Source organism: Plectropomus leopardus, chromosome 15 (genome assembly GCF_026936395.1).
Source record: "Plectropomus leopardus strain MGB_pleo_1.0 chromosome 15, ASM2693639v1, whole genome shotgun sequence".
Classification (NCBI taxonomy): Eukaryota; Metazoa; Chordata; class Actinopteri; order Perciformes; family Serranidae; genus Plectropomus; species Plectropomus leopardus.
The window spans coordinates 6,897,626-6,920,643 of NC_142190.1; the positions used below are offsets into that span (position 1 = coordinate 6,897,626).

The following is a 23,018-nucleotide window of genomic DNA, read 5'->3' on the forward strand; positions in this document are numbered from 1 at the left end:
AGGGAAAAACTGTGAAATTTGCCAGTATTGATGAAATATAAACCCAGATTCTATCACTGTATTGCCTATTTCTTGCCTAAAATGCTTTTAGAAACAAATTTTAGTGTACTGTTTGGCTGTATTATGAGGGTTTGTGAATGAGAAGTGGGCGCCATACTGTATTGTGAAAAACGGAGACTGAGAAAACTGAGGTCACACTGCAAAACTGGGTAAGGCTAATCAAATATGAACCAAGATTCTGTTGCTGCGTTGCCTCTTTCTTCCCCAAAACATTTCCAGAGACATATTTTAGCTCATCATTTAAATGTAATTCAAGATTGTTATTAGTTGGCCACCATACTGTGTCAATATGACCAACCTGTAGAGCGTCACCCATCGGCAGAACATGTATTGGTCCGGTGAGTTGCAGTGCATTCTGGTAGTTGAAGGTTTTCTACCTCTTGCTCAAAAACAAATGCCATGGATCTTTTTCTCCATTTCCTCTGGTCACGTAGCGTCAATTTAAAAAGTATTTGCATCTTTCTATGGCACAGACAGCAGCAAGATACTTATTTAAATATGCACTTTAGTAAGTACCACTGCACAACTTTAAAACTAAAAGATGTGTGTGAGGATGAATATGCTGTTATTTCAGCAATAAAACCGCTATGACATTTGAGACAGTTTTCACTCTAATCTTCTAAATTTGTGACAGCCAAACTGGGGCGAAATCAAATTAAAGGCCTGTAGGTTTGCCAGCCTTACCACTTTGATTAAAAAGGCTTTTTTTTTCAACCTAATTTTCCTTCACTAATCAAAAGCTTGAATTCAGCTCAAGGGCTGCGGTGCATTAGTCCCAGCCAGTACGTGCTAAATATTTGATGGTAGTGGAGAGGACGCATAGTAAAGCATCAAGGGAACAGACTAAACCTATAGCTCATCCATAATACATGCAGGGGGCTAGCCCACTTGATCGTATGAGATAATGCACTGGATGTATTGGAAAGGGATGCAGCAGAGCGGAGCAAAGGTATTTGAGATGAGATGAGACTGTCTGACTGCCAGGGGATCTCCATGAGATGCACCCGTTCACACCAGCGTCTCTCAGGAATACTGAACAGCAGTTGAACTCAACCTTGAATGTGAACTCGGAGGAGTGTTATTTATGTGGATTTTTGAAAAGGAGCCACATTAACTGGAAGAAAACCACTGAGAGAGGCTCAAACAGTGTCTGTTATTTAATAGGGAAGAGATTTGGACATTATTCCTTTCACAAACCCACAAAAATGCCATCAGATTTAGATTCAATTTGGCTGATTTCTTTTGTATTATTTAAACACGTCAATCCTTAAAAAAGCTATTCACAATCGCATTCACTTTAATTGAGCATTTTCTTTGAATGCTACTTTATATTTTTACCCCTTTACACTTCAGAGGAAAATATTGTGCTTTTCACTTGTCTGACATCTTCAGTTACTTTACAAATTAAGATATTGATTTTAGGGTGTTGTTTTTTCCCATATTTGGGACGACTGGTGCTTTGAAATTATGAGCACTGGCATGGCCCAACGAACTTGATAGAAATGTCATTAGTTCTTTCATAAATTTAACATAAACCAAAGGATTGAACAAAGTGACATTTTGATCTGATGCTGGCACTAGAGGAAAAAAGTCATTAATCACCAAACTTACTGCAATCATTGTTGGAGTAAAATGAATGTCTGAACAAAAAGTCGTGCCAGTCTTTGTTCTACATCTACAGATATTTTCCTGGAGAAGTCAAAAGTTTGACGTGCTGGTGGCACGAAATTAAAAGTCATGTCATCCCCAAACTTAGCAGGATTCTTTCACTGGGGACCACAAATATACGTACAAAATGTCATGGCAATCCCTCTTATAGTTATTGAGATATTTCTGATAGACTGACAGGCTGGGCATGTGGGGTTATGTCATTATGTAGGGGTAGGGACAATTTGTTTATTAAAACAGCATAATGGTTCACTTACATTACTGTGTGTGTGTGTGTGTGTGTGTGTGTGTGTGTGTGTGTGTGTGTGTGTGTGTGTGTGTGTGTGTGTTTGCCAGTGTCAGCACATGTGAATTTGAAAAATCCTGTCAGTAATCCCAGCACTATTTTTACATAACAGTGTGGAGGATTAGAGTCATTATGTAGTGTTTTTTTAATGAGATTTCATTTCTCCTCTCTCCCTTTCTTTTCTTTTTTTTTTAAAAAAATCTGTTTTATGAGGAGAATCCACTACGGGGGACACTGAAACATCTTGCTGCATAATTACCATAAAGTGTGCATACAGTCAGAACAAGCTTTATTACATTATCTCACTTAATGACACTCATTTAGACACGGCGTCTTTAATTATTCAAAGATACCGCAGCATTAAAATGCTGCTCATATATTCATTTAAAAACCTGATACTTGATGTACTTTAAAAAGAATATATTTATTTGCTTTTGACACCTGACTCATCTACTTCATTTGAGTCCCCCTTGATTTGCTCACAGTGTGAGCTGCAAAGCATTAGATGTCCACAGGCTGTCAAACTGACTGTCTAGACTGCACTGCTGATATATATATATATATATTTTTTGAAAAGCAAGGCTGCAAAGTGACCCTGAGCCATGATAAAAACACAAAAAAAAATGGATAAGATTTGTGTTTTCAGCTCAATTTAGCATCAAAATGCTACAGTGCAGCAATCTTCTCTGGATAATCACTGTGTGCAGGCTCCACAAAATGGAGAATTTAGGGGAAAATAGAGGCTCAGATGGTTCTATATGGCTTGTGTATATGGCATGTTATGTTTTATTTCTATGTTTCAAGATAAAATATCCAAGAACTATTGAGAGTTTCTTTTTTTCGTAATAAATTAGTAAAATTGTGTGAAACTGGAAAAAAATCAATTATGCATGAATCTGTCACAAACTATTAAATATCCCATTAAAACAGAAGAACAACTTTTCAGTGTCGATGGACATTAATTTACAGAATAAAATGGTTTAAACTTATCTATCATTGTAAGATTGGTAGATTTTCATATTTGAAATAGGACTTGCATGCATGTTTTTTTTCAGGCTAACCAAAAAAAAGGTTTATTTTTGAAAGCTAAATCTTAGATTCTGTGTACCACAGTGTTTTATGATTTACAGCCAACTTTGGTTTCTGTACCTATAATTACATATGTCACTATGCCTGCATAGACAACGTAATGTGCATATTTTTGTGAACATAATGTAGAAAATCCACTCGTGTACAGGATATGTAATCTCCTGATGCAAACCTCCAGCAGTCTTCAGCTTTGCTCCACCAGGCGGCTTTCTTACTAGCTTCCAAGGGTTTGCACTGAGCTTTGGGAAAAAACCTACTCTGCTCCCTGGACTTGGAATAATCTGCAGAGCACACTTAATAATCTCGTCCCCTTGGGAACATTTAAAGCCTTGTTAAAAGTCCATGTAACTGAGAAACACAGCTTATTTTTTAGTCTCTTACATATTTGATGTTATATTTTTCCTGCCTGTTGCGTTTTATCCATCCGTTTCCAACCATTTTCATCTGCTTATCCGGGGCCAAGTCGTGGAGGCGGCAGGCTGAGCAAGGCGCTTTCCAGCTTCTCCTGGGGGATCCTGACACGTTTCAAGGCCAGATGAGATATATAATTCCTCTGGCGTGTTCTGGGTCTGCCCCAGGGCCTCCTACCAGTTGAACATGCCGGGAACACCTCTAACAGGAGGCGCCCAGGAGACACCCTGATCAGATGCCCAAACCATCTCAGGACTCCTTTTGACGCGAGGAGGAGCAGGTTTACTCTGAGTTCCTCTGCCACCCTACAGCGGACTGGCTGCTTGTATTCACAATCTCATTCTTTCGGTCACAAGATGGACCCATAATTCAAAAGCTTTGCCTTCCAGCTCAGCTTCCTCTTCACCATAATGGTCCAGCGCAACACTCGCATCACCTCCATACCACCTGTCCATCTCACGCTCCATTTAACCCTCACTTGTAAACAAGACCCCGAGGTACTTGATCGCCTTCGCTCGGGGCAGGTACTCTCTCCTAAACCAACTGGTGTGCTGTCTTTGCCAGGTCTTCTTTGGAAAACGCCAATTTTATATATAAATATACACTAAATTGGGTGAAAATGAGTACAAAGAACCCTACAACTATTACAGATATTCTACTTTAATACTCCAATGGCATGGATCACTGATTCCCCATCAACAATCATTCATTAGGATCTAAATGTGGCCCTGGGATGTCATCACATCTCGTTGCAATTAAGTGTCCATTTTGTTACGAAGCTGCTGTTTGACTGAATTGTACTGAGGTATGACTGACTAAACAAGGAAGGACTCTGCAATATTTAGCTTTTATGTGCACAGAGATAGCATCTGTCTAAAATGAGTTTGTCTCTCCTCCCACACATCGATCATAATTCTCAGCAGCAGCCTCAACTCTGCTCCATTTGGACCATAACTAATGGGAGAGATCTGTCAATGCTATCCAGTATGATGGCCAACATACTGTGTGTGTGTTGCAATATTTATAACAACTACTTTAAAGACTCCTGGGAGTTTGTAGATGCATAAATCTGTTTTTTTCCCCCACCTTCACAACTACAGAGGGAATAAGACATATGAAAGTAATTTCTTTGTTAGATGTTGTCAAGGTGACCTCTCTACATTACTCAATACTTCCACTGCCACCCTGACACTGTCTTCATTTAGGGGAAAAAAACACTAATTTCCAACTCAATTTCATCAGCGGTTATGGGGAGGACAGTTTAGTTAAGGCCGTGAGGTTCATCTTTCACTGTCTCATGAATTAGATATGCATCTCATTACCTCCTCTACTATTTAATCAAACACTCTGAGAAACCCAAATATGTCTTTTTGCACAAACTTGTAAAAAATGACCTCAGAGGCCAGTTTCTCAAAGGCGAATCATTATTAAACTATTTCTGAACTCATTTTAGACGATAAAAAGTACATGACCGATGATCGTAAGGTGTGATGTGATCTCAGCGTGGGAAAACAAATTAAGGTGTCCTTTTTTGTTCCAATGACTTCCTCCACATACCAGACGTGTTTCATTAAAGAATGGCCCACATACCTACAGCACAGCACACAGCCTCAGGCCTTATGCACGTATCACTCAGTCATTAAACTATAATAAGAAAAATGCAATAAGCTTTGCACTGGTGCACTGCCCAGATGCTTCCATCAACAACCTGAATGACGACGTTCTGCTGCAGAAGGCTGTGGTCTCGTCTCCTAAACATCGCTGAACGTCTAAGTTAGCCACAGCCTCAGCTTCATGTATGTTATATATTTAGTGTTGTAAATACATGCAATCAAAATATTTTGTAGTGGTGTGTTGACAGGCTGGCTGCAGATTTATGTAGTTAAACATGAACCAGTAAACATTTATGGTGCTAAAGAATCAAAAGAACGCTGTAATAACCCTCCCTGGGCAGCGAGGCGTAACCAACCATTCTGGTGTACGACTGCACTGCAGAAACAAACACCTAAACTCAGCCTGTCATTGTCTCATAAGCAATTCTCCCACAGTGCAGGCAGAGAATAAACACAGATACAAAAGTCTGCCCGCCTGCTAATCAAGCTGTGCAGTGCAAAATTAGCCAGAATTTAAATGAGGGGCTGGACTGATTGGATAAGATAATGTGTTGCTGCCAGCATGATATTAATTTTAATATCTGTCGTCCCTGTGATAGCAATGACCACGGATGGATCACTGAATGGGCCTCTCGGGCACAGGCCCAGGGGCCAAAGGTGTCAGGGATCCTCCTGGCTTGCGCATGCAAAATGTTGCTCAGAATTAACACTTAATGATCAGGAAAACACTCAAAATGACTACAAAATAAAAACAAGGAAATGCAGTACAGTTGCAAAGAGACACACAGAGACTCACAAACACTACAAAAAGGGGCAGAACAACAACCAAGAGACACAAATAACTACAAAAAGAGTCGTAAAGCAACTACAAAGAGACTCAAAATGTTTACAAAGAGATGCAAAGCAAACAGACAATGAGATGCAAAGCAACTACAAAGAGACTAAAAATGACCACAGAGATGCAAAATGATCTGAGATATTGAAAGCAAATGCAAAAAGATTCAAAATGAACACAAAGAGATGCAAAGAATTGACAGAGATTCAAAATGACCACAAAGATGCATAACTTCAAAGAGACACACGGCATCTACAAAGAGATTCAAAATGACTATTAAGAAATTCAAAATGACTACAAAGAGATTCAAAATTAGCACAAAGAGACACAAATTACTACAGACTAAGAGACAAAAAGCAACTACCTAAGCAAGAGACTCAAACTGTCCACAAAGCTGCAAAACGACTCCAAACAGATGCAGAGTGACTACAAAGAGATTCAAAATAAATACAGAGATTCAAAATGACCACAGAGATGAAAAGCCATGTCAAAGAGATGCACAGCAACTACACAGAGTCAAAATGACTACAAAGAGACAGAAAATGATTACAAAATGAGCAAAACAGCCACACACACTAAATAACTACAAACACAAAAGTAAACAAGGATGCAAAGCAGCACAAAAGGAGGCTAAACAATCATGATATCTGTGTCTTGGTTCTATGTAGGAGATGGAGGTGGTAGGGCCTTCTACATGTCTGTGTCCAGGGGCCCATCCTCTCATAATCCGCCCGTGGCAATGACGTCTTGGAAACAGAAAACCAACGACACATTCTCATAGGAATTCAATCCTGAGTGTGAACCTTTTACTGCAGAAAAACAAACTCAAGACTTCCCGTGCATGTGTGTGCATGTCTGTGTCCACCTCTGACCCGACATTAACAGAAAGATCTGAGATCTCTGACAGAGGTCAGCGGCCTCATTCAACCCCGCCCTTTCCCACTAATACAGCAACGCATACACCAAACACAGTAATGAAAATCCTGCAATCTCATCTAGCTCTGACAACATGACAGATATCTGCAAATGAAATCAAAACAAGAGCTGATGAAACGTGAGCGAACACACACAGTAACCTTATCCTGGGCCTTATCGGTGGATATAAAAGATTACGTAATGTGCCAGGCTACAGTATTTACTCTATCACATGTAAATGGGGGGGGGATTAAATTTTTCCTCAGCGGGGAGGGCTTTTCAAATATAGGGCTGCTGTAAATAAGCACTCCAAATATTATTCTAGCAGCTGTAAGAGCTTCCAGGAGCCGGGGGCTAATATCACTGCTAGCTGCAGGTCTGCTCTCACAACTGCTGGTTGCGACTCGTTCAGGTCAATATTAGATTCCAATCCTCTCAGGAACAACTTGTTAATGTGTCAGAGAAAAAAAATCCAATTTCAGTGTGTCTCAGGATATTACGGTTTCATCACTTGTAACAAATTCCAAGCTGCTGTTCCGTTGATCAATATTCAGTGTCTGTGTGTGTGTGTGTGTGTGTGTGTGTGTGTGTGTGTGTGTGTGTGTGTGTGTGTGTGTGTGTGTGTGTGTGTGTGTACAAGCCTTGAAAGTGCATGTGTTTCACAAGGATGGGAAATAGATTGCATTGTCTTTCTACTTCCATTTTTCCAATATCAGCCAAGATGCTGAACTCAGGGGACCATTTGAATAGGACAACACTTGTTTGTGTTTCTTTGTTATTTCCATTAAAAAAAATGTTAATGGTGTGTGTGCTGATGTGGATGTTAATGTCAAAAGGGAAATTTACAGTCTGAAGTGAAAAAGTCAGTTGTGTTAGGGCCCTGACACACCAAGCAGATGGTCGGTTGTCAGTCGATTCCGGATAGCTGATGAGCTTCTATTTTGGCAATGTAAAAGGAGTCTCTTATCTATTTTTAGCAGATTTACTGGTGTTTAAAAAAAACTGCATACACATGCTAATTTTGGTGTAAAAGGGGTATTAGTGGTGATTTTTTGTAATTTGTTGTCATTATTGTTCTGCATTTTTATTTAATCCTTACGCACCTTTTGTGGTTTTGTGCCTGTTTTTGTAGTTATTTTATGTTTCTTTGTAACTTCTTTGCATTTTAATTGTGGTCTTTTTATGTCTCTTTTTTTGGTAATACTGAGTCCCCCTCTGGTCAATAATTTGAGTACATTTGCAAATGAAGGCCAGAGTGGCCAATGACATTTTGGGCCCCTGAGGTTGTACCTTGAAGGCCCGTTCAATAATCTGTCGATGGTCTTTCACCTTCCCTTTTTGGATGAAGAATACAGACTACCACTGTCTACTGGTATGGAGAGTTATTTCCTCTTAAACAGGTGCAGAACATACCTGCTAGATGGCGGTTTGCTGTAGTCTTTTTGGCCGAGGCAAAGGTGACATGAGGCAACCCAACAACCGGCCTTCGTAACTATGAATTCTTTGATGTCGGTTTGGGCCTTTACAAAAAATAAAAAGGGGGCTTTATGTGTTTTTCATACAGTACATTAGTGATGTACTGACATATTTTCATTTCCTCTCCAGCTCTAACATTTCCTTGCTAAAATGTACAGAGATAATCATAAGAGACGGAATGCAGGGCATGAGGAGAGCAAATTTTTCTCCTATCACCTTTTCTAAGCAGGGATGAGCTGTAATTTGACAGCGTGTCAAACACAGCAAAGTGCTTGACACATCCAAAATCTCTCCTCCTTCCTTCCTGCCATCTTGCCGTCTGCCTGAAGAGACAAATTTCTTCTCTCTTTCTCGCTCTTTCTTCAGATAAACACCCCGGTCTTCTCAGATAATGAGACAGGAAGGGAGGGGCGTCTCTTTAACATGAGGGCTAATTGCGACTGAGTGTTTGAAAAGGGCTGGATGCAGAACGGGAGAATCCCTCTGCTCATGAATCACCTCGCTGTCACTCCAATATGTCTTAAAATCTGACTGAAGTTTGCTGACGCTGTGTTTATCTCAGTGCTTTAATCCTTCTGTAAACTTGTAGGTGGAGGACGCAACACCAAAGAAAACACCTCTGCCCTGTCCTTAAGTCCACACACACTTCTCTGATGACAGAGGGGAGGTCAGCGATTATCAGGCTACTGCTCACCTTCACATGTCAAAGATCAACAGGCAGCTTCAGCAAGCTGTCGTTTACAAGTTGACTCGTCAAGCTACTGGAAGTTAAAAGATAAGAACCAGTTAAGAAGGTGAAGATAACAAAAGGCACTGTATGTAGAAAGAGCCACTCAGAGCCGTGTCTGATGTTGGATTTTGTAAAAAACGCAGTGTGTGGCAGCGGTTTTCAAAGCCTCACACACACAGAATGCCACACAACTGCCAACGGCTGAGTTACGCCTCAAGGAAGAAGGACGATGTTACATTGTAAAAATAAACTATTTGTTTTAACTTTTTTTCAGACATTAAAAAAAATATTGTTTTTATATTTATAGAACAAAGCAACTGGCAGAAAATAGCACATAGATAACATATTCATCAAGAGTAAAACAAAACCAAGAGAAGCAAAACAACCAAACTTTGTAGCAAGTCCCGTCAGTTAAAAATAGTGATCCAACGTTGAAATCAGAGTTAAAATAAGATAAGAGCTAGTCAGCTAAATAAACGAGGTTGCATACGGTTTATTTGTGATGTGTTTGAGGTTGGCTCAGTAAAATGACTATTAGGCAAAAGTAAATAAAATGTCATCATGATGTGTTCACATGTAACATCAAGAAAAAGAAGTTTTTGGTGAGAGACTTGAATAATACAGTTATTTAGGTGAGAAATTTGTTTTCTCAGCAATATAAAAGAAACAGTCACTTGTTAAGCAATAAAAGCAAAATCAGTTCTGTTAAAAACATATTGTTGCCTCATCTCCCACAACATAATAGAAAAGTATCAGTGGTGATATTGATAAGGGCTTGGATCGTTAAGGATTCTCGACAATGGTATCAATATCAATTAAACGTAATGATCCCCATCTCTAGTTCCTAGAACATTGGCATGCACTTGTCCCTTTCGTCTCTCCCCTCAACTCACAACGTGAAAACCTCTCGTCTATAGCATGAGCAACACAGAAAGTAAAAATATCCTCTCCAGAATGCAACATATGTAATGGCCTCATAGCTGTGATGAGTGATGTCGGACGCAAGGTTGGGGCGATGCCAAAATAACAGCTGTACAGAGGGGAAGAGTCAAAGAGTCACAACAAAGTGACCATCAGCAGAGCCGTGAAGCGTTGCGTTCATAGCCGGGGGGTCACGGGGGTGAAAGCTGCTGCGAGGGAAGTGCGTCTGCACGATGGTGAAATCTGGAGTAGCCACATGAAAGGGCCTGCACTGGCAGAGGAAGAGACTGCGTCTAATTCCAACGGTTACTATTACAGACGTCGGCTAAATCGGAGCCTAAAGAACACACAGACTGTTTTCTCACAGCAGTGGGAACGGCACGCCAGGATATAGACATAAAGAGATTAGGGGGATATCTGTGGGAAACCAGTCTGGAAAAGTCCACTTGGTTGGATATGGTGTAATTTGTAATGCCTCCGTTTAACATCTGTGGAATAGTGTCAATGTTTTGCTGTCAACAGTGAAATAAAAGATTCTGAAAGATGTTGAAATGTCTTAAAGAAGCGCAGAATTGATGTCTTTCAAAGACACGTTTCATGCTGTAGAGTCTAATTCAAAACAGCTCGACATCAGATGGAAAAAGCACGGTAAGAAAGACGCAGCAACCCTATAAAGTAAATTACAGAGGCCCCTCCATCTTTTTAATGCCTCTGCCGTTGTTTGGGGACCTTTAATGTGAACGCTATAAAACCAGAGCGGGTGAAATAGGGAGAAGTGTGAAGGGTGAAACAACCGTCAGCTAAACCCCAAAGCAACCCGAGCACACAGCCTCTCACACAGTTTAGTAGTGAGGAGACACTTCCTGTGTGTCTAATCATGACATATTCTGCCGCAACACTTCATGTTACTGAGAAGATTTGCAATGACATGTTTCTACCAGCAGCTAAAAAAAATGTCATTCTACACTCGGGGTTGTTGCAGTGACACCATTTTCTTTTGTATTTGAGTGGAATTTTATTCCCAAATGTCTCTGACAGACACCGACATGATCTTCACTTCTCTTCTTTTCCAGCCTGTGGAACTGAAAGTGGTGGCCTTTCTTCAGTTTTTGAGCACTTACACCCCTTTAGGTCTTAACAACAGACAGGAAAACATGTAAAAGATAAGCTCAGCATTTACTCTGTGATTGCTTCATGAGGAAAGGGATGCCCCAGGCGTATGTGGACGGTGATAATGAGTGGCCACAAAGGAACTGGACACAAAGCTATCAGGAATTAATCTGCATAGCCTGTCAGACTGGATGGATTGGTACATCTTTCCTACAGTGCAACAAAGAGCTTGCCTTAAGAGGATTATTACCACACCATCATCTGTGTCTATATGCAAGATGTCAAAAGTTCGCATGCAAGGGGGCTGCAGACTCCAATAGGATGTGACAGCCGTGAAGAAAATGTTGGATCTGCATGTTCATATATCAAAGTTTCTAAAGTGTGGCAGTACACGAGAGAACACTGTCATTGGGAGGAGGATGCAGCGTCCACCATCCTGTGGTGGACGCTGCATCCTCCTCCCTGTGTCACCTTGGCCCTGCAAAGCTGCCAAGATGCAGACGTCTGTTTGAGAGCAACAAACAACAAAACTGATTGTCATTTACAGAGACATCGCTCCATTTCCAGCCGGGTTATTGCCAGAAAAGCGCTTGTTTTTTCCTGAGACATCACAGTGTGTCTTGCTGGGATAGTGCCATGAAAAACGGACGTTTTTTTTTTTTTTTTTTTTTTTTTTACCAAGACACTGGTACATTTCCAGCTGGGATAGTGCCATGAAAAGTGTCAGTTCTTCTCCAAGATATTGCTGCATTTCCAACCAAATAATACCACAAAAAGCTGTAGTTCAATACCAGTATATCACTGTGTTTCCATCAAGTATAGTGCAATGAAGAAGTGCCAACATATCACTACATATTCAGCTGAATAATGCCACAAAAAGTGGTAGTTTTTTTTTTTTTTTTAACCAAGATATCCCTGCGTTTCGATCCTGGACAGCACCAAAGAAAAGTGCTGTTTTTTGCTAAGACATCCCGTATTTCCAGCTTAGATAGTGCCGCGAAAAGCAGACTCACCAAGACTTTGCTGTTTCCAGTCAGGACTGTGCCCCCAAGACAGGGTATTTAAGTCCAAAAAATGATATTTTCTTAACCACAACCTAGTGATGTTTGTGCCTAAACCTGACCACACATTAACCACAGCATTGCTAAAACATAAAGTTTCAGCGTACTGAGCTACATAATGACGTACAAATGTAATGTATCTCTGGTTTGCAGAAACGTACGATGTAAGCAACAAACATTTTTCCTGGGGTTGGCTGTAACCCTGTTTTTGGTATTCCCGGAATGACAGCTTGACTGAGACGACTCAGATTAAGCTGCCTGGAAGAAGTGCTAATCTGTAGCCCCCCGACATTTCTGCTCACCCCAGATTAGGCTGCAGTCAGTTAGTTATTACCCCCAAAATTGCCTGATTCCTGGCTAAAAATGGGATGACTCCAGGGGTGCACACAGGGGGGTGGCTAGAGTTAACACACACCAGGTTACTTAACCAAGCAAATAACTTTAAGTGCCAAGTGTCTGCCTTTATATCCTCATATTCTCTGGAAAAAAAACCCAAACACTTAATCCCCTCTTTATGATAAGCTGTCCAGGAGCTTGGACTGTCTGCTTTGGGACTATAGGGAGACCAACACCAGGATTTAAGGTTCCAAAGCCACCTAAAATTAAATTAAACATGGTGGCCCTCTAAATCTCAGAGCACTCTAAAAAGCAAATGGAATATAAGTGGCTGTGGTTTAAATGGCTACTTCCAAAGGCCTGACACAAGTGACCCAACCGGTGCATCGTAACTCATCGGGTCTCCACTCTAATCTTGTATGATCTCCATCTCATTCCCCCACGTGCTGCTATTCTGAAACGCAGCCATCGGGACACCCTGAGATGTCCCAGACGCTCTCCATTTGTCTGCATCACAGACAGTCGTAAAAACAAGCGCAGGCCTCTGAAGGAGCACTCCAGGTCAGGAATGACCCACCGGCTCAACAGCTGAGCCTCAAGCCCAACTTACTGCACAGATTTTGTAGCTGACTGCTGTCTCTCATACCCTCCTTCTCTTCAGGACCCCTGAAACTTTGATTTGGCCCATAAGTGTGTCTGACAAAGACCAGATCACTTCTTTGCCAATTCCACATTGTCGAAATATGGAAATTGCTGAAATTTGAACTGCCCTTGGATGATCCCAAGGAGAACACACCGCATCACAAGAGTGACACAGATAATCAAACTGTGTTTTAAAGGGAGTGAAATGAGCAGTTCAAAGAAGCAGTGTGTAAGATTCAGGGGGATTAAGTGGCATCTATCTGTGAGGATTGCAGACTGCAACCAGCTAAACATTTTCCTGGTTAGAATTTCTTCAGTATTCAGAAGAAATAGCTGAATTGTCCGTAGAGGTCTCATCCCCTCCAAAACAAACAAACCAGGTGATTAAAACTGGTAAAAACACCACATAAAGCAAGTTCACGTTAAATATCAGTGTCTCAGTATCTCCTATGCTTTACGGCATGTCCGACGGCTCAAATGGTTAAATACTTGTTCAAGGCATCTGAATGCAGCACAAGAAAAGTGATGTTGCTCCAGGTTTCAAAGGGTTAAGATGCAGACCTTCAAGAGGATTTTACCAGGAGCTTAATTATGGCCAACTTAAATATGTCCCTGTCTAAAAGCTGTGTTTCGTTTGTCTGTTCTGTGCTACTTTAGAAACACGGTGGACTGCATGGACGAGGACCTGCTCCCTGTGTAGATATAAAAGGTTTATCTGAGGTAAAGAAGACATAACAACTCTTATTATCAGGTGATGAGACACTAAAGAAAATATACTTGTTATATATTCCTGGCAATATATCACCAGTAAATCTTACACACTGGATCTTTAAGGGATGGAAAAGTCAGTGGAAATGTATTAATTTGCTTACAGTCTTAAAGTAACTCACTGTTAGAAATCTGAAGGAAGACAGAATCAACACAGAAGTTTGTTTTTCACTCGTTCTAGATCCAAAACATTCCTTTCAATATGCAGCAGCTTAAATCTCATGCAATTACTTTGTTTTAAAGCCGTCCCTCCTCACACACTGGCGGCATTAAATATTCAAGTCTCGTAAAAAAACATATTGGCGGCGCTTCTGTCAAATCCAGCACAAAGCAACTTCTCGTTAAAATGAAAAGACACTGTGGCTTCTCCCTTCTTTTGTGGCTCTCACCATCATCTTGGACAAGTCAAGTGTTGGAATCATAAACTTCAGTTTGTGTGTGTGTGGCTTCACCTCTTGACACTGGGGATTAACAGAAAGATCTAAGTCTTTGACACGGTCGCCGTGCATTGGTGGGTGCAATTTTCCCATCATTGTTGTGGAGCAGAATAGCCCCGGTGTCTGGAATGGTCACTCTCTGTCTCTGTGACAATGCTTTAGTGATCCACACACACTACAGTCACGGCTGCTGGTACAAAGACCTTTTGACGTCGGAGGGGAACGGCATCGCTCGGGCTCAGCCTGCATTCTGCGTCCACTTCCCTCTGACTGCCTGCCACTGCAGCAGCAGCCGGCCCCTCCCCTCACAACTCCCCTCTCTCATTCAGTCCCCTCTGGAAATGGTGGGGAGAGTCTTTTCGAATGTGTGTGTGCGTTCAGGCTTGCTTAATTGACATTAAGATCTATGAGTTGGGATGTGCTATGGGTACCTGCTGCTGAAGAAAGAGAACAAGAAAGCTGGGGAAGCAGAAAACAAAGAGTGATTAGAAAGAAAAAGAGGAGACAAGCCCTTTTTACACGGAGATTGCACTATAGGGCCGCTAGTAGGTCCCCTCTTTATGACGCCTTTGCATTTTTACACAGAACCAAATAACGGTGGCATCATCCTGCTCCAGTGTGTGATTTTAGACAGCATCCTGGCAGTGCGGCAACAGAAGAGGCGTGACAGGCATGGCATCTAACAAGAGTGTTAGCCTGTAGTGTGACATATAACATACGCGTCAGCAGCACTCTAGAAACAATTACAGCGACAAACCATGACAATCATTTACCATCTCTGTTTTATGTCAGCTGATCTCATCCTCTGCTCACAGGGCAAGGAGCTCACTGACCTCATCTTTTCCCAAATTTCAGGACATTTCCAGCTACTGTTCTTCCTTATATGGCATAACAAAATAACCAACATGTTCTCATCCCAAGTTGTCACATACTGCTGCTTTGTTGGTGGACTTTTGTGTCTACATGTAACGCTCTAAGTATCCTCCTGCGTCTGGTGTAGATGTTCCAGGACGTCACAACCAACGCTGGGACGTCAACACAGGCCAGTGGTTAGGTTTAGGAAAAAACATTATGGTTTGGCTGTACATTCATACAGGAGGAGAACACCAGGCTCCTGGGTATCATACTGCGGTAAAAGGTGGCTTTTCCCATACGTGTATTTGACAACTTTGGAAGGAGAACAAGCTTGTCGCACACATAACATGACAAGATGTCACACCCATCCTGCCAGCTGTTCTGTTCACACATACTCCATTTCAGCACTGTTACTACCTCCCGTCGTGGCTTACATGCAAGACAACACTGTCCCCCACAATCTTACCTTATATACAGAAACAGCGAGGCAGCATCATGGTGCAATATTCCCAAATTGAACAGGCAGTGTAAAAGGGGCTACAGAGAGATAACGGGAGTCCTGAAGGTGCACAGAAGGAGGAAGGAACTGAAAATGGAAACTGATACTTAATTGTAATTAGAGCAAAGTAATAAGACCACAAATTACATCAGGACAACACTCATTCATTTTCCGTAAATGCTTGTCCTGTTAAGGGTCAAGGGGGGGTTGGATATTATCCAAGCTGACATTGGGCAAGAGGCGTGGTAGACCCTGGACAGATTGCCAAACTATCGCAGGGCTGACACATAGAGACAGACAATAACTCATGCTCACATTCACACCAATGGGCAATTTAGTCATCGATTAACCTGCATGTCTTTGGAATAAGGGAGGAAGCTGCGGAGCCCAGAGAAAACCCACGCTGACAGGGGGAGAACATGCAAACTCCATATAGAAGGGGCCCCCACCCATATTCCGAAAATCGCCCCAACACGGGTTCGTACCTGGGACCCTCTTGCTGTAAGGCGACAGTGTTAACCACTACAGCAACATGCCACCCCAAAGACAAAAGATATGATTTAAGCTAAATGTCTTTTTTTTAACAGTATTACAATAACCAAAATCCCCCAAATCCCATATCTAATTGAACAGCACAATTTACAATTCTACATTACACCCCCCCCAAACACACACACTTGGAGAAAACACTCCAACGCAGATGCACTGCCTCCACCAGCTAATACTGCAACGTAGCTCACACAGCAGAAGAGGAGAGAAAGGCTCGAAGAAAGCAGGAGGGAGCTCGACACATCAGCTCATGCCGTATGCATTACGTGTGTTTGCTGCACATGGTCGCCGGTCCTCATTCTGCGTGAGGGTCCAACGCACATGCTGCCTATGCATAATGCAAAAACAGTGTTCAGGTGGCAGCGATGGGAAGCAAGGGGATCCCTCTCTCTGCACCACATGCATCGAGAACAGCCTCTCCCCACGAGGGTTCACCCAGGCTGCTGCAACCACCCTCCCCTCCCCAACCCCATCATCCTCCTCCTCCCTTTTCCCCCACTTTCTCCCCCTTCCTCCTGCCACAGCACAGCGAGCGCTCGGAGGTCCAGCGAAGTTAACGGCTTTGCAGAGGATTTTCTGCCTTGCCGTTTGTGAGAGAGACAATAGTGGCCGGATCATGATGGAGAACGCAGGGGAGTTTTTGTTTTTGAGCCCCTTAATGAGGGGTTTCCTCTGATCAAAGCATGAGGAGGTGTAAGGAGTACAAATCGCTACTGTAGAGGGAGACTGACGCATCCATGATTGTGGCTTTTAAAGCTATCTGCTGTGACTGAGTGGTGCTTAAAGATGCTGAGATTAGATATGCAACATCAACACATTCTTGGCTGCAGGTCGAGGAGCTAAAGCCTTCCCGCTGTAATGATCATTCAGGTGTCGAGGCTTTGAAGCTTTGCTCTTTACTAACTGGACCCAAAGCCCTCAGGATGATGAGCTGAAGGCATGTGGATACTTCAGTGTATACATTGTTCTGCTTGGATTTGCCACTCCTTCTTTCTGCCAGCAACAGAGTGAAATTACACCTTTTTTCTCCAGATTTATCAATTTCTGAAATCTTAATGTGGGAATATGAAGCAAATAATGGCAAAGAAACCAAACTATTACATGATTTGCAAAGAGATTTCTGTTGTTTGTAGAGCTGCAATGATTAATCAGTTAATTGCCAACTAATTTATAATTTGTGTACACAGTTTTTTAAGAAAAAAAATCTAAAGTTGGGGATTTTAGCTTCCTGAATGTGACTATTTTCTGGTTTCTTTACTGCTTCTGTGGAAGTAAACTGAATATCTTTGGGTTGTGGACAAAACAAGACATATGTGGTCTGTCTGAAACACTGTTCAACATTTGTCATCATTTTCTTGATCAAACAACTAATCAGTTAATCAGTAAAATAATTGTTACTTCTTGCAGCCCTATGTGTTACTAGTAGTATCAATAGAAACGTGCACTTTAACCAGGAAGGCATCTCTTTGTACAGACTCTCCTATGAACACCCATTCTCCATGCTGCAGCAATAATTTTAACCCATGCAGTGCCACAGTCTAAAGCCTTGATAAGTAAATTCAGAAGTCAAATACTGATGAATGTTAACTTGGTTAAATGCAACACTGAAAAAAAACTGATAGGTATGTAAAATTCTGTCAAAGCATCTGGTTGATACCATCTTGATATCAAAGAAGTGTCTCCATTGGTACTTGATAGAAACAAGGTGTGAGATGACAACCTGGACCATTTTAATCATTTGATTCTGCAAGTTTTCTTACAATATTTTAACAAATAAAAAGGTTTCTCAAAATGTCCACCTTTTTCTTACTGAACTGAGCTCTTGACTTTTGTTTTAACGTCTATAATGTCACAATCAGCTCCAAACAAATGCACATTTTAACATATTCCAAAATGCACGCTCGATCTCCATGTGTGCACAGTGTTCAGCTTTAATCAGTGATGTTTCTGAGCTATAGTGAGAAAATGGGAGCATTTAAAGGGGGGTGAACACCACATGGCATCATCACAGCATCACACAAAACACACTTTCAGGTTGTGTTGTCCTAAATGGCTCCCAGAAACAGGCGAGGAATTAATGACTGATTCTTCACACTAATACACTCCCTCTCTCACTCTCTATCTCTCTCTCATTTTGCAGTCGCTGAAACTGGTCTGACAGATGAGCCCACGGCGACACAGACACACACACACACTGCGAAAGCATGCAATCAGGTCCGTGAGATGGAGAGTTGATCGCCTTAATTGATCGATCTGCAATTATCCGCCAGCCCCGGGTAAAAATCACTCCTGTCAAGCATTTTCTTGTCACATGGGGAAGACATCTATTTCATTTAAGCACATCACACTCAGTCTGCAACCATAACAGCCTTGTGGTTTGAGCAGATTGTCCACTGCGCTTGGGCAAGCCCCATTGTTCCGCCCGTCTCAGCGGAGGTGTGCAGGCTGCTCCATAAGACAGCTCACTGGCAATTAGCGCAATCACCCTCTGATAAATAAAACATATTGTGCTCTAATAGAAAATCAGTGTCTTACCTGCCACTGTGTATCTATCCATGTAATTGAGGACGTTCCCAAAACTGAGGATCCCGGCGGCAGCAGCCGGTGAGCGGCATCTGAGCAGCGCCGCGCGGAATTTCTGCCCCGGTTTGCACGGGTGAAGGTCCGGGTTGGATTTCAGCGCGGGACTCATGCTGCCCGACAGCGTGCGCACCTCATCCGAACTGCTGCAGCCTTCAATCTCGCATCCATCGCTCTCCACACACATTTTCTGGCACGAAAGATCCAGCGCAAGATTGGAGAAAAAAGGGTGAAAAAAATGGAAAGGGAATTTAGTTGAACACGGAGCTGACTCAAAGACGAATTCAGTGAAATTGTCTCAAGTGTTTAAGCGCAGGAGTCGCTCTTCTCGGGATCATATTTTTCTCGCAGTGTGCGGTGACGGCCGGGCTGTGCGCTCCTTAGTATTTTTTTTTTCTAAGTACAGAGCGCTGTAGTGCAGGGGGTGTGACCCGGCACAGAAACTCCTCCCCTGAAGCCCCGCAGCGAATGATGGAGCCGCACCTGATACTGTGCTGCAGATGCCGGGGAATTGCAACCGGAGTGTGCATGCGGTTGGAAAAACCTTCCAGTTATTTAAGGAAGCTGACAGCGGTGGGAGAGAGGTGGGCGGGTGTGACTTTATTTATCTATATATCTATTAATCCTCACCACATTTATCAGTGAGCAATGACTGCTGACTGAGAAAACAAACTAAATACAGTGGTGGAATGTAACTATGTACATTTACTCAGTACAAATTTGAGGTACTTGTACGTAACTAAAGTATTTTCTTTTTATGTCACTTTATACTTTTACGTCACTACATTTCAGAGGGAAGTATTGTAGTTTTGACTACACTATAGTTAACACTTTAGTTACAATTTAAGAATTTTAGATAAAAACATAAGTTTAAAAAATATGCTTTTTTTGGTAAAAAATAAATTAGTTAACAGTTTATACAAGCACAGCTGTAACAATTAGTTGATTAATCAGCTGATTTACAGAAAATGTGTTGCCAATTGTTTTGATAGACATTCTTGTTTTTTCATGTTATTATTTATTTTAATGATTTTGATGTTTTTGGGATTTTCAATTTCATGATTTTTTCTTTTTTCAATGATTCAAAGTTTTTTGGGGAGGGATGTTATTATACTTTTTAATCATGTAAAATCTTTGATGTGTGTTTTGTTTTTCATTTTACTTCATAATTTTGAGTTTCTTGGGATGTGTTTTTTGAGTGGATTTTTGTTGAGGATGTTGTTGTTTTATGTAAGTAACATTACCATTGCTGTACTTCTTGTAACAGGGTGTTCTCACTCTCTGTTAGTGCTTTTACTTAAGAGGATCTGAATACTTTGTCCGGCCTCGACAATACAGAAGTAGGTGACGAAGGTTTGTTACACAGACACATTTAGAGATAGAAAGAAGATACTGTATCACCCTTGGTTTGCTAGTATTTTTGCAAAGGATCCCAAATGTATATTCATATTTTTGTGCACATTTTTTTCTTTTCGCAAATTGTAAATGTCAAAATTTGATTGAAAAAGTGTCCACAGTTTGACATATTCATGGGCAGATTAAAGACAATGAGTCCCTGGGCACAGCTAAAGGGCCCACCATCTCTCCTACACAGAAACAAGACACACAGACTTTGAGGTGGTTTTGCATCTTTTTGTAGTCATTATGCATCTTTTTGAGGTTTTTGTGTCTCTTTTTAGTTATTTTGTTTCTGCTTGTGGTTATGTTATGTCTTTTATAGTTGTTGTATTGAAAATTTTGGGGCTTTTTTGTTGTGAAACTAAGGTGCAAACTAAGGTCTGGAGCTGGAGTAGAGGGTGAGTTCAGATTTATAACCTCCTGAAGTCCATACAAAGCTTTAAAGTCAGATAAAATACTCCTAAAATCAATGCTGTATCCACGGGTCAGTACAGAGAAGATCTCTCTTCATCTTGGAACCTGTTAAGAGTCTCGCTGCTGCATTTTAAACCAGACACAGGAGAGATAAATGACACTGATCTGTAAATAGATGATGAACTTTGTACTCCAAATCCTTAACAGAGCGGGACTGATTTTAATTCTGCGTGTGATCTAATCTGGCGCTGACAACAGAGTTGTTTTCTTTATCAGATTTTTAAGATTTCTTGCAGTTTGCATTCGGTGACAGAGGCCCGAGAACACTGATCATGATGTTGGTTTAGAGATTGATTAAATATTAACCAGAGCTTGCAAAACATATTGTATCATGAATTACAGTGCAGAGCCTTATGTGAAGCAGCCTTACACTAAAAGTCAAAGCTGTCTGTGTGCGCAGAACATTACCATAGAAACAGGCAGGTTTACTGAGAAGAAGACACTTTGACATGTATTTTAGGTGAGACGGAAGATTATTTTTATACTGATCATGATGTGGCTAATTAAGGCCATATTATTGCCCTACTTTGTCGACTTTTTTTGTTGAGTGTTGATGTTTGCAAAAAATGCAACAGCAGTAGTTTAAACAGCCTGAAGATACTTAATTTTTGTATCTGCAGCACTGAAATTTACATGAATTATTTGTCATTAGCACAGCAGACCCATTAGAGCATTGATTTTTCACTGTGACCAGAATGTCACCTTGTACATTTGTCTGCAAGCAATGAAGTTGGTTACATTTACTTGTAAACTATTTCTTACAAATACATCTTCATCACAACAAGCTGTTCTGGGCACAGCGGTCAACAGAAAATGAAGCAGTGACGCTGGATGAATCCTACATGTTTGTTTTTGGCATTCCTGGTGGTTACAGAATAAATGTAGGGAAGAAACTCACCCGGTTCAGTACAGAAAAAACAAACTCAATGCAGCTGACTCAGTTCTGACAGTTTCAGTGGTTTCTGTACTCAACTGACAGCCTCCACTGACCCCAAATTCATCACTGCAGAAAACAACAACGTTGCAAAAAAAAATGTCGGCATTTTCCTTTTTTTTTTTTTGCAAATTATGAATATATCTGTACATCGTACACACCATATCAGTGTTTTAAAACACAGAATATGGGCTAACTTTGTCATCACGAGCTGGAGGGATGCTGGATGACATGACACCTAGGTGAAATGGCTGCCAATTATTGTTATATGCCATTTATTCATATTTTTAGATTTTTTTTTGTTTTAAGGTTTTCTTTAAGGTGTTTTATTAGTATTTATATTTAACATTTTGATTATCACTGGGGCACTTTAATAGTTTTATCTTTTATCTTCTTGTCATGTTTTATCCTGTATCTTGTCTGTGGTGTTTGACAACTGTGTTAAATGGATGTCTTGTATTTAATACTGCAAACCAAATCTACCTACAGGTGCAAACAAAGTAACCTGAATCTGAACCTGACAACTGATCGAGACCAACAAACAACAAAACAAGTGTTTTACAAGACATAAGTGGCATTTCCAGCCGTAATTTTGCCACCAAAACCGAGCATTTTGAGCCAATAAATCCACACATTAACCAGAGCGTTGTTGAAACATAAATAAACATAAAGTTTCAACATATTGACTTCATAATAACGTGTAGATGTTTTTCATAAACGTACAGTGCAGACTTTTACTCTGTTGCAGCCACTGAAAACATAGAAAGCCTTATATTGGTACAAGGATGTAGTTCTCCCATCTGTTTGGACATAACTCCAGCTGAGTTTTTAACGAAAGAGACTTAGTGGAAATTATATCAGGGAGTCTCTTTACGCTCTCATTTCATTTAGAAATCTCTGTCTTTACTCAATCTTTTTCTCGATCAGCTGACAATGGGTGTTCCTCTAAAATAATTGAAAACTAGAACAACATCAGTTTCAGATGCTTTTCACATTTACATCTTTGAAATGGGAACAAACTGGTTTGAACTGAGGACATTTCTCAGAATTTAAGACATTTCTTGGATTTTAGGGCATTTCTATGAATTTAGAACATTTCAAGGATGTTAGGACATTTCTCTGATTTTAAGATGTTTCTGATGTTTGCTGCTGATATGCACTCTGGTACCTTATGTATACTAAAAGTACAAAAACAATTGTCAGTGTGAATCCTGTTGTTTTTATAGTAAAATCAGGGGGTCACCTGGCACCCTATCGAAGGGATTTGGCTCATGCACATAAGTTAAGTATCACTGCTCTAAATATGTCACAATGGGGTGGAATTGCCAAAGAAGGTTCTTCTAATCATCTTTATTGTGCACTATGTAATAA

At 41.0% G+C, this 23,018-nt stretch overlaps 1 protein-coding gene across 2 annotated transcripts in view; it reads right to left on the minus strand.

The window, feature by feature from the left end:
* The window catches only part of spns2 (SPNS lysolipid transporter 2, sphingosine-1-phosphate), a 104,801-nt gene that overhangs the window by 77,089 nt on the left and 4,694 nt on the right, over positions 1-23,018 (minus strand). The window contains exon 3 of one of the 2 annotated variants that reach the window (XM_042499776.2): positions 18,797-19,031. In XM_042499776.2, coding sequence (XP_042355710.1) covers positions 18,797-19,028 — 232 coding nt within the window. In that variant the 5' untranslated portion in view covers positions 19,029-19,031. Of the gene's footprint in view, positions 1-18,796; positions 19,334-23,018 lie in introns of those variants that run through there. The other variant, XM_042499777.2, reaches the window with a different exon arrangement.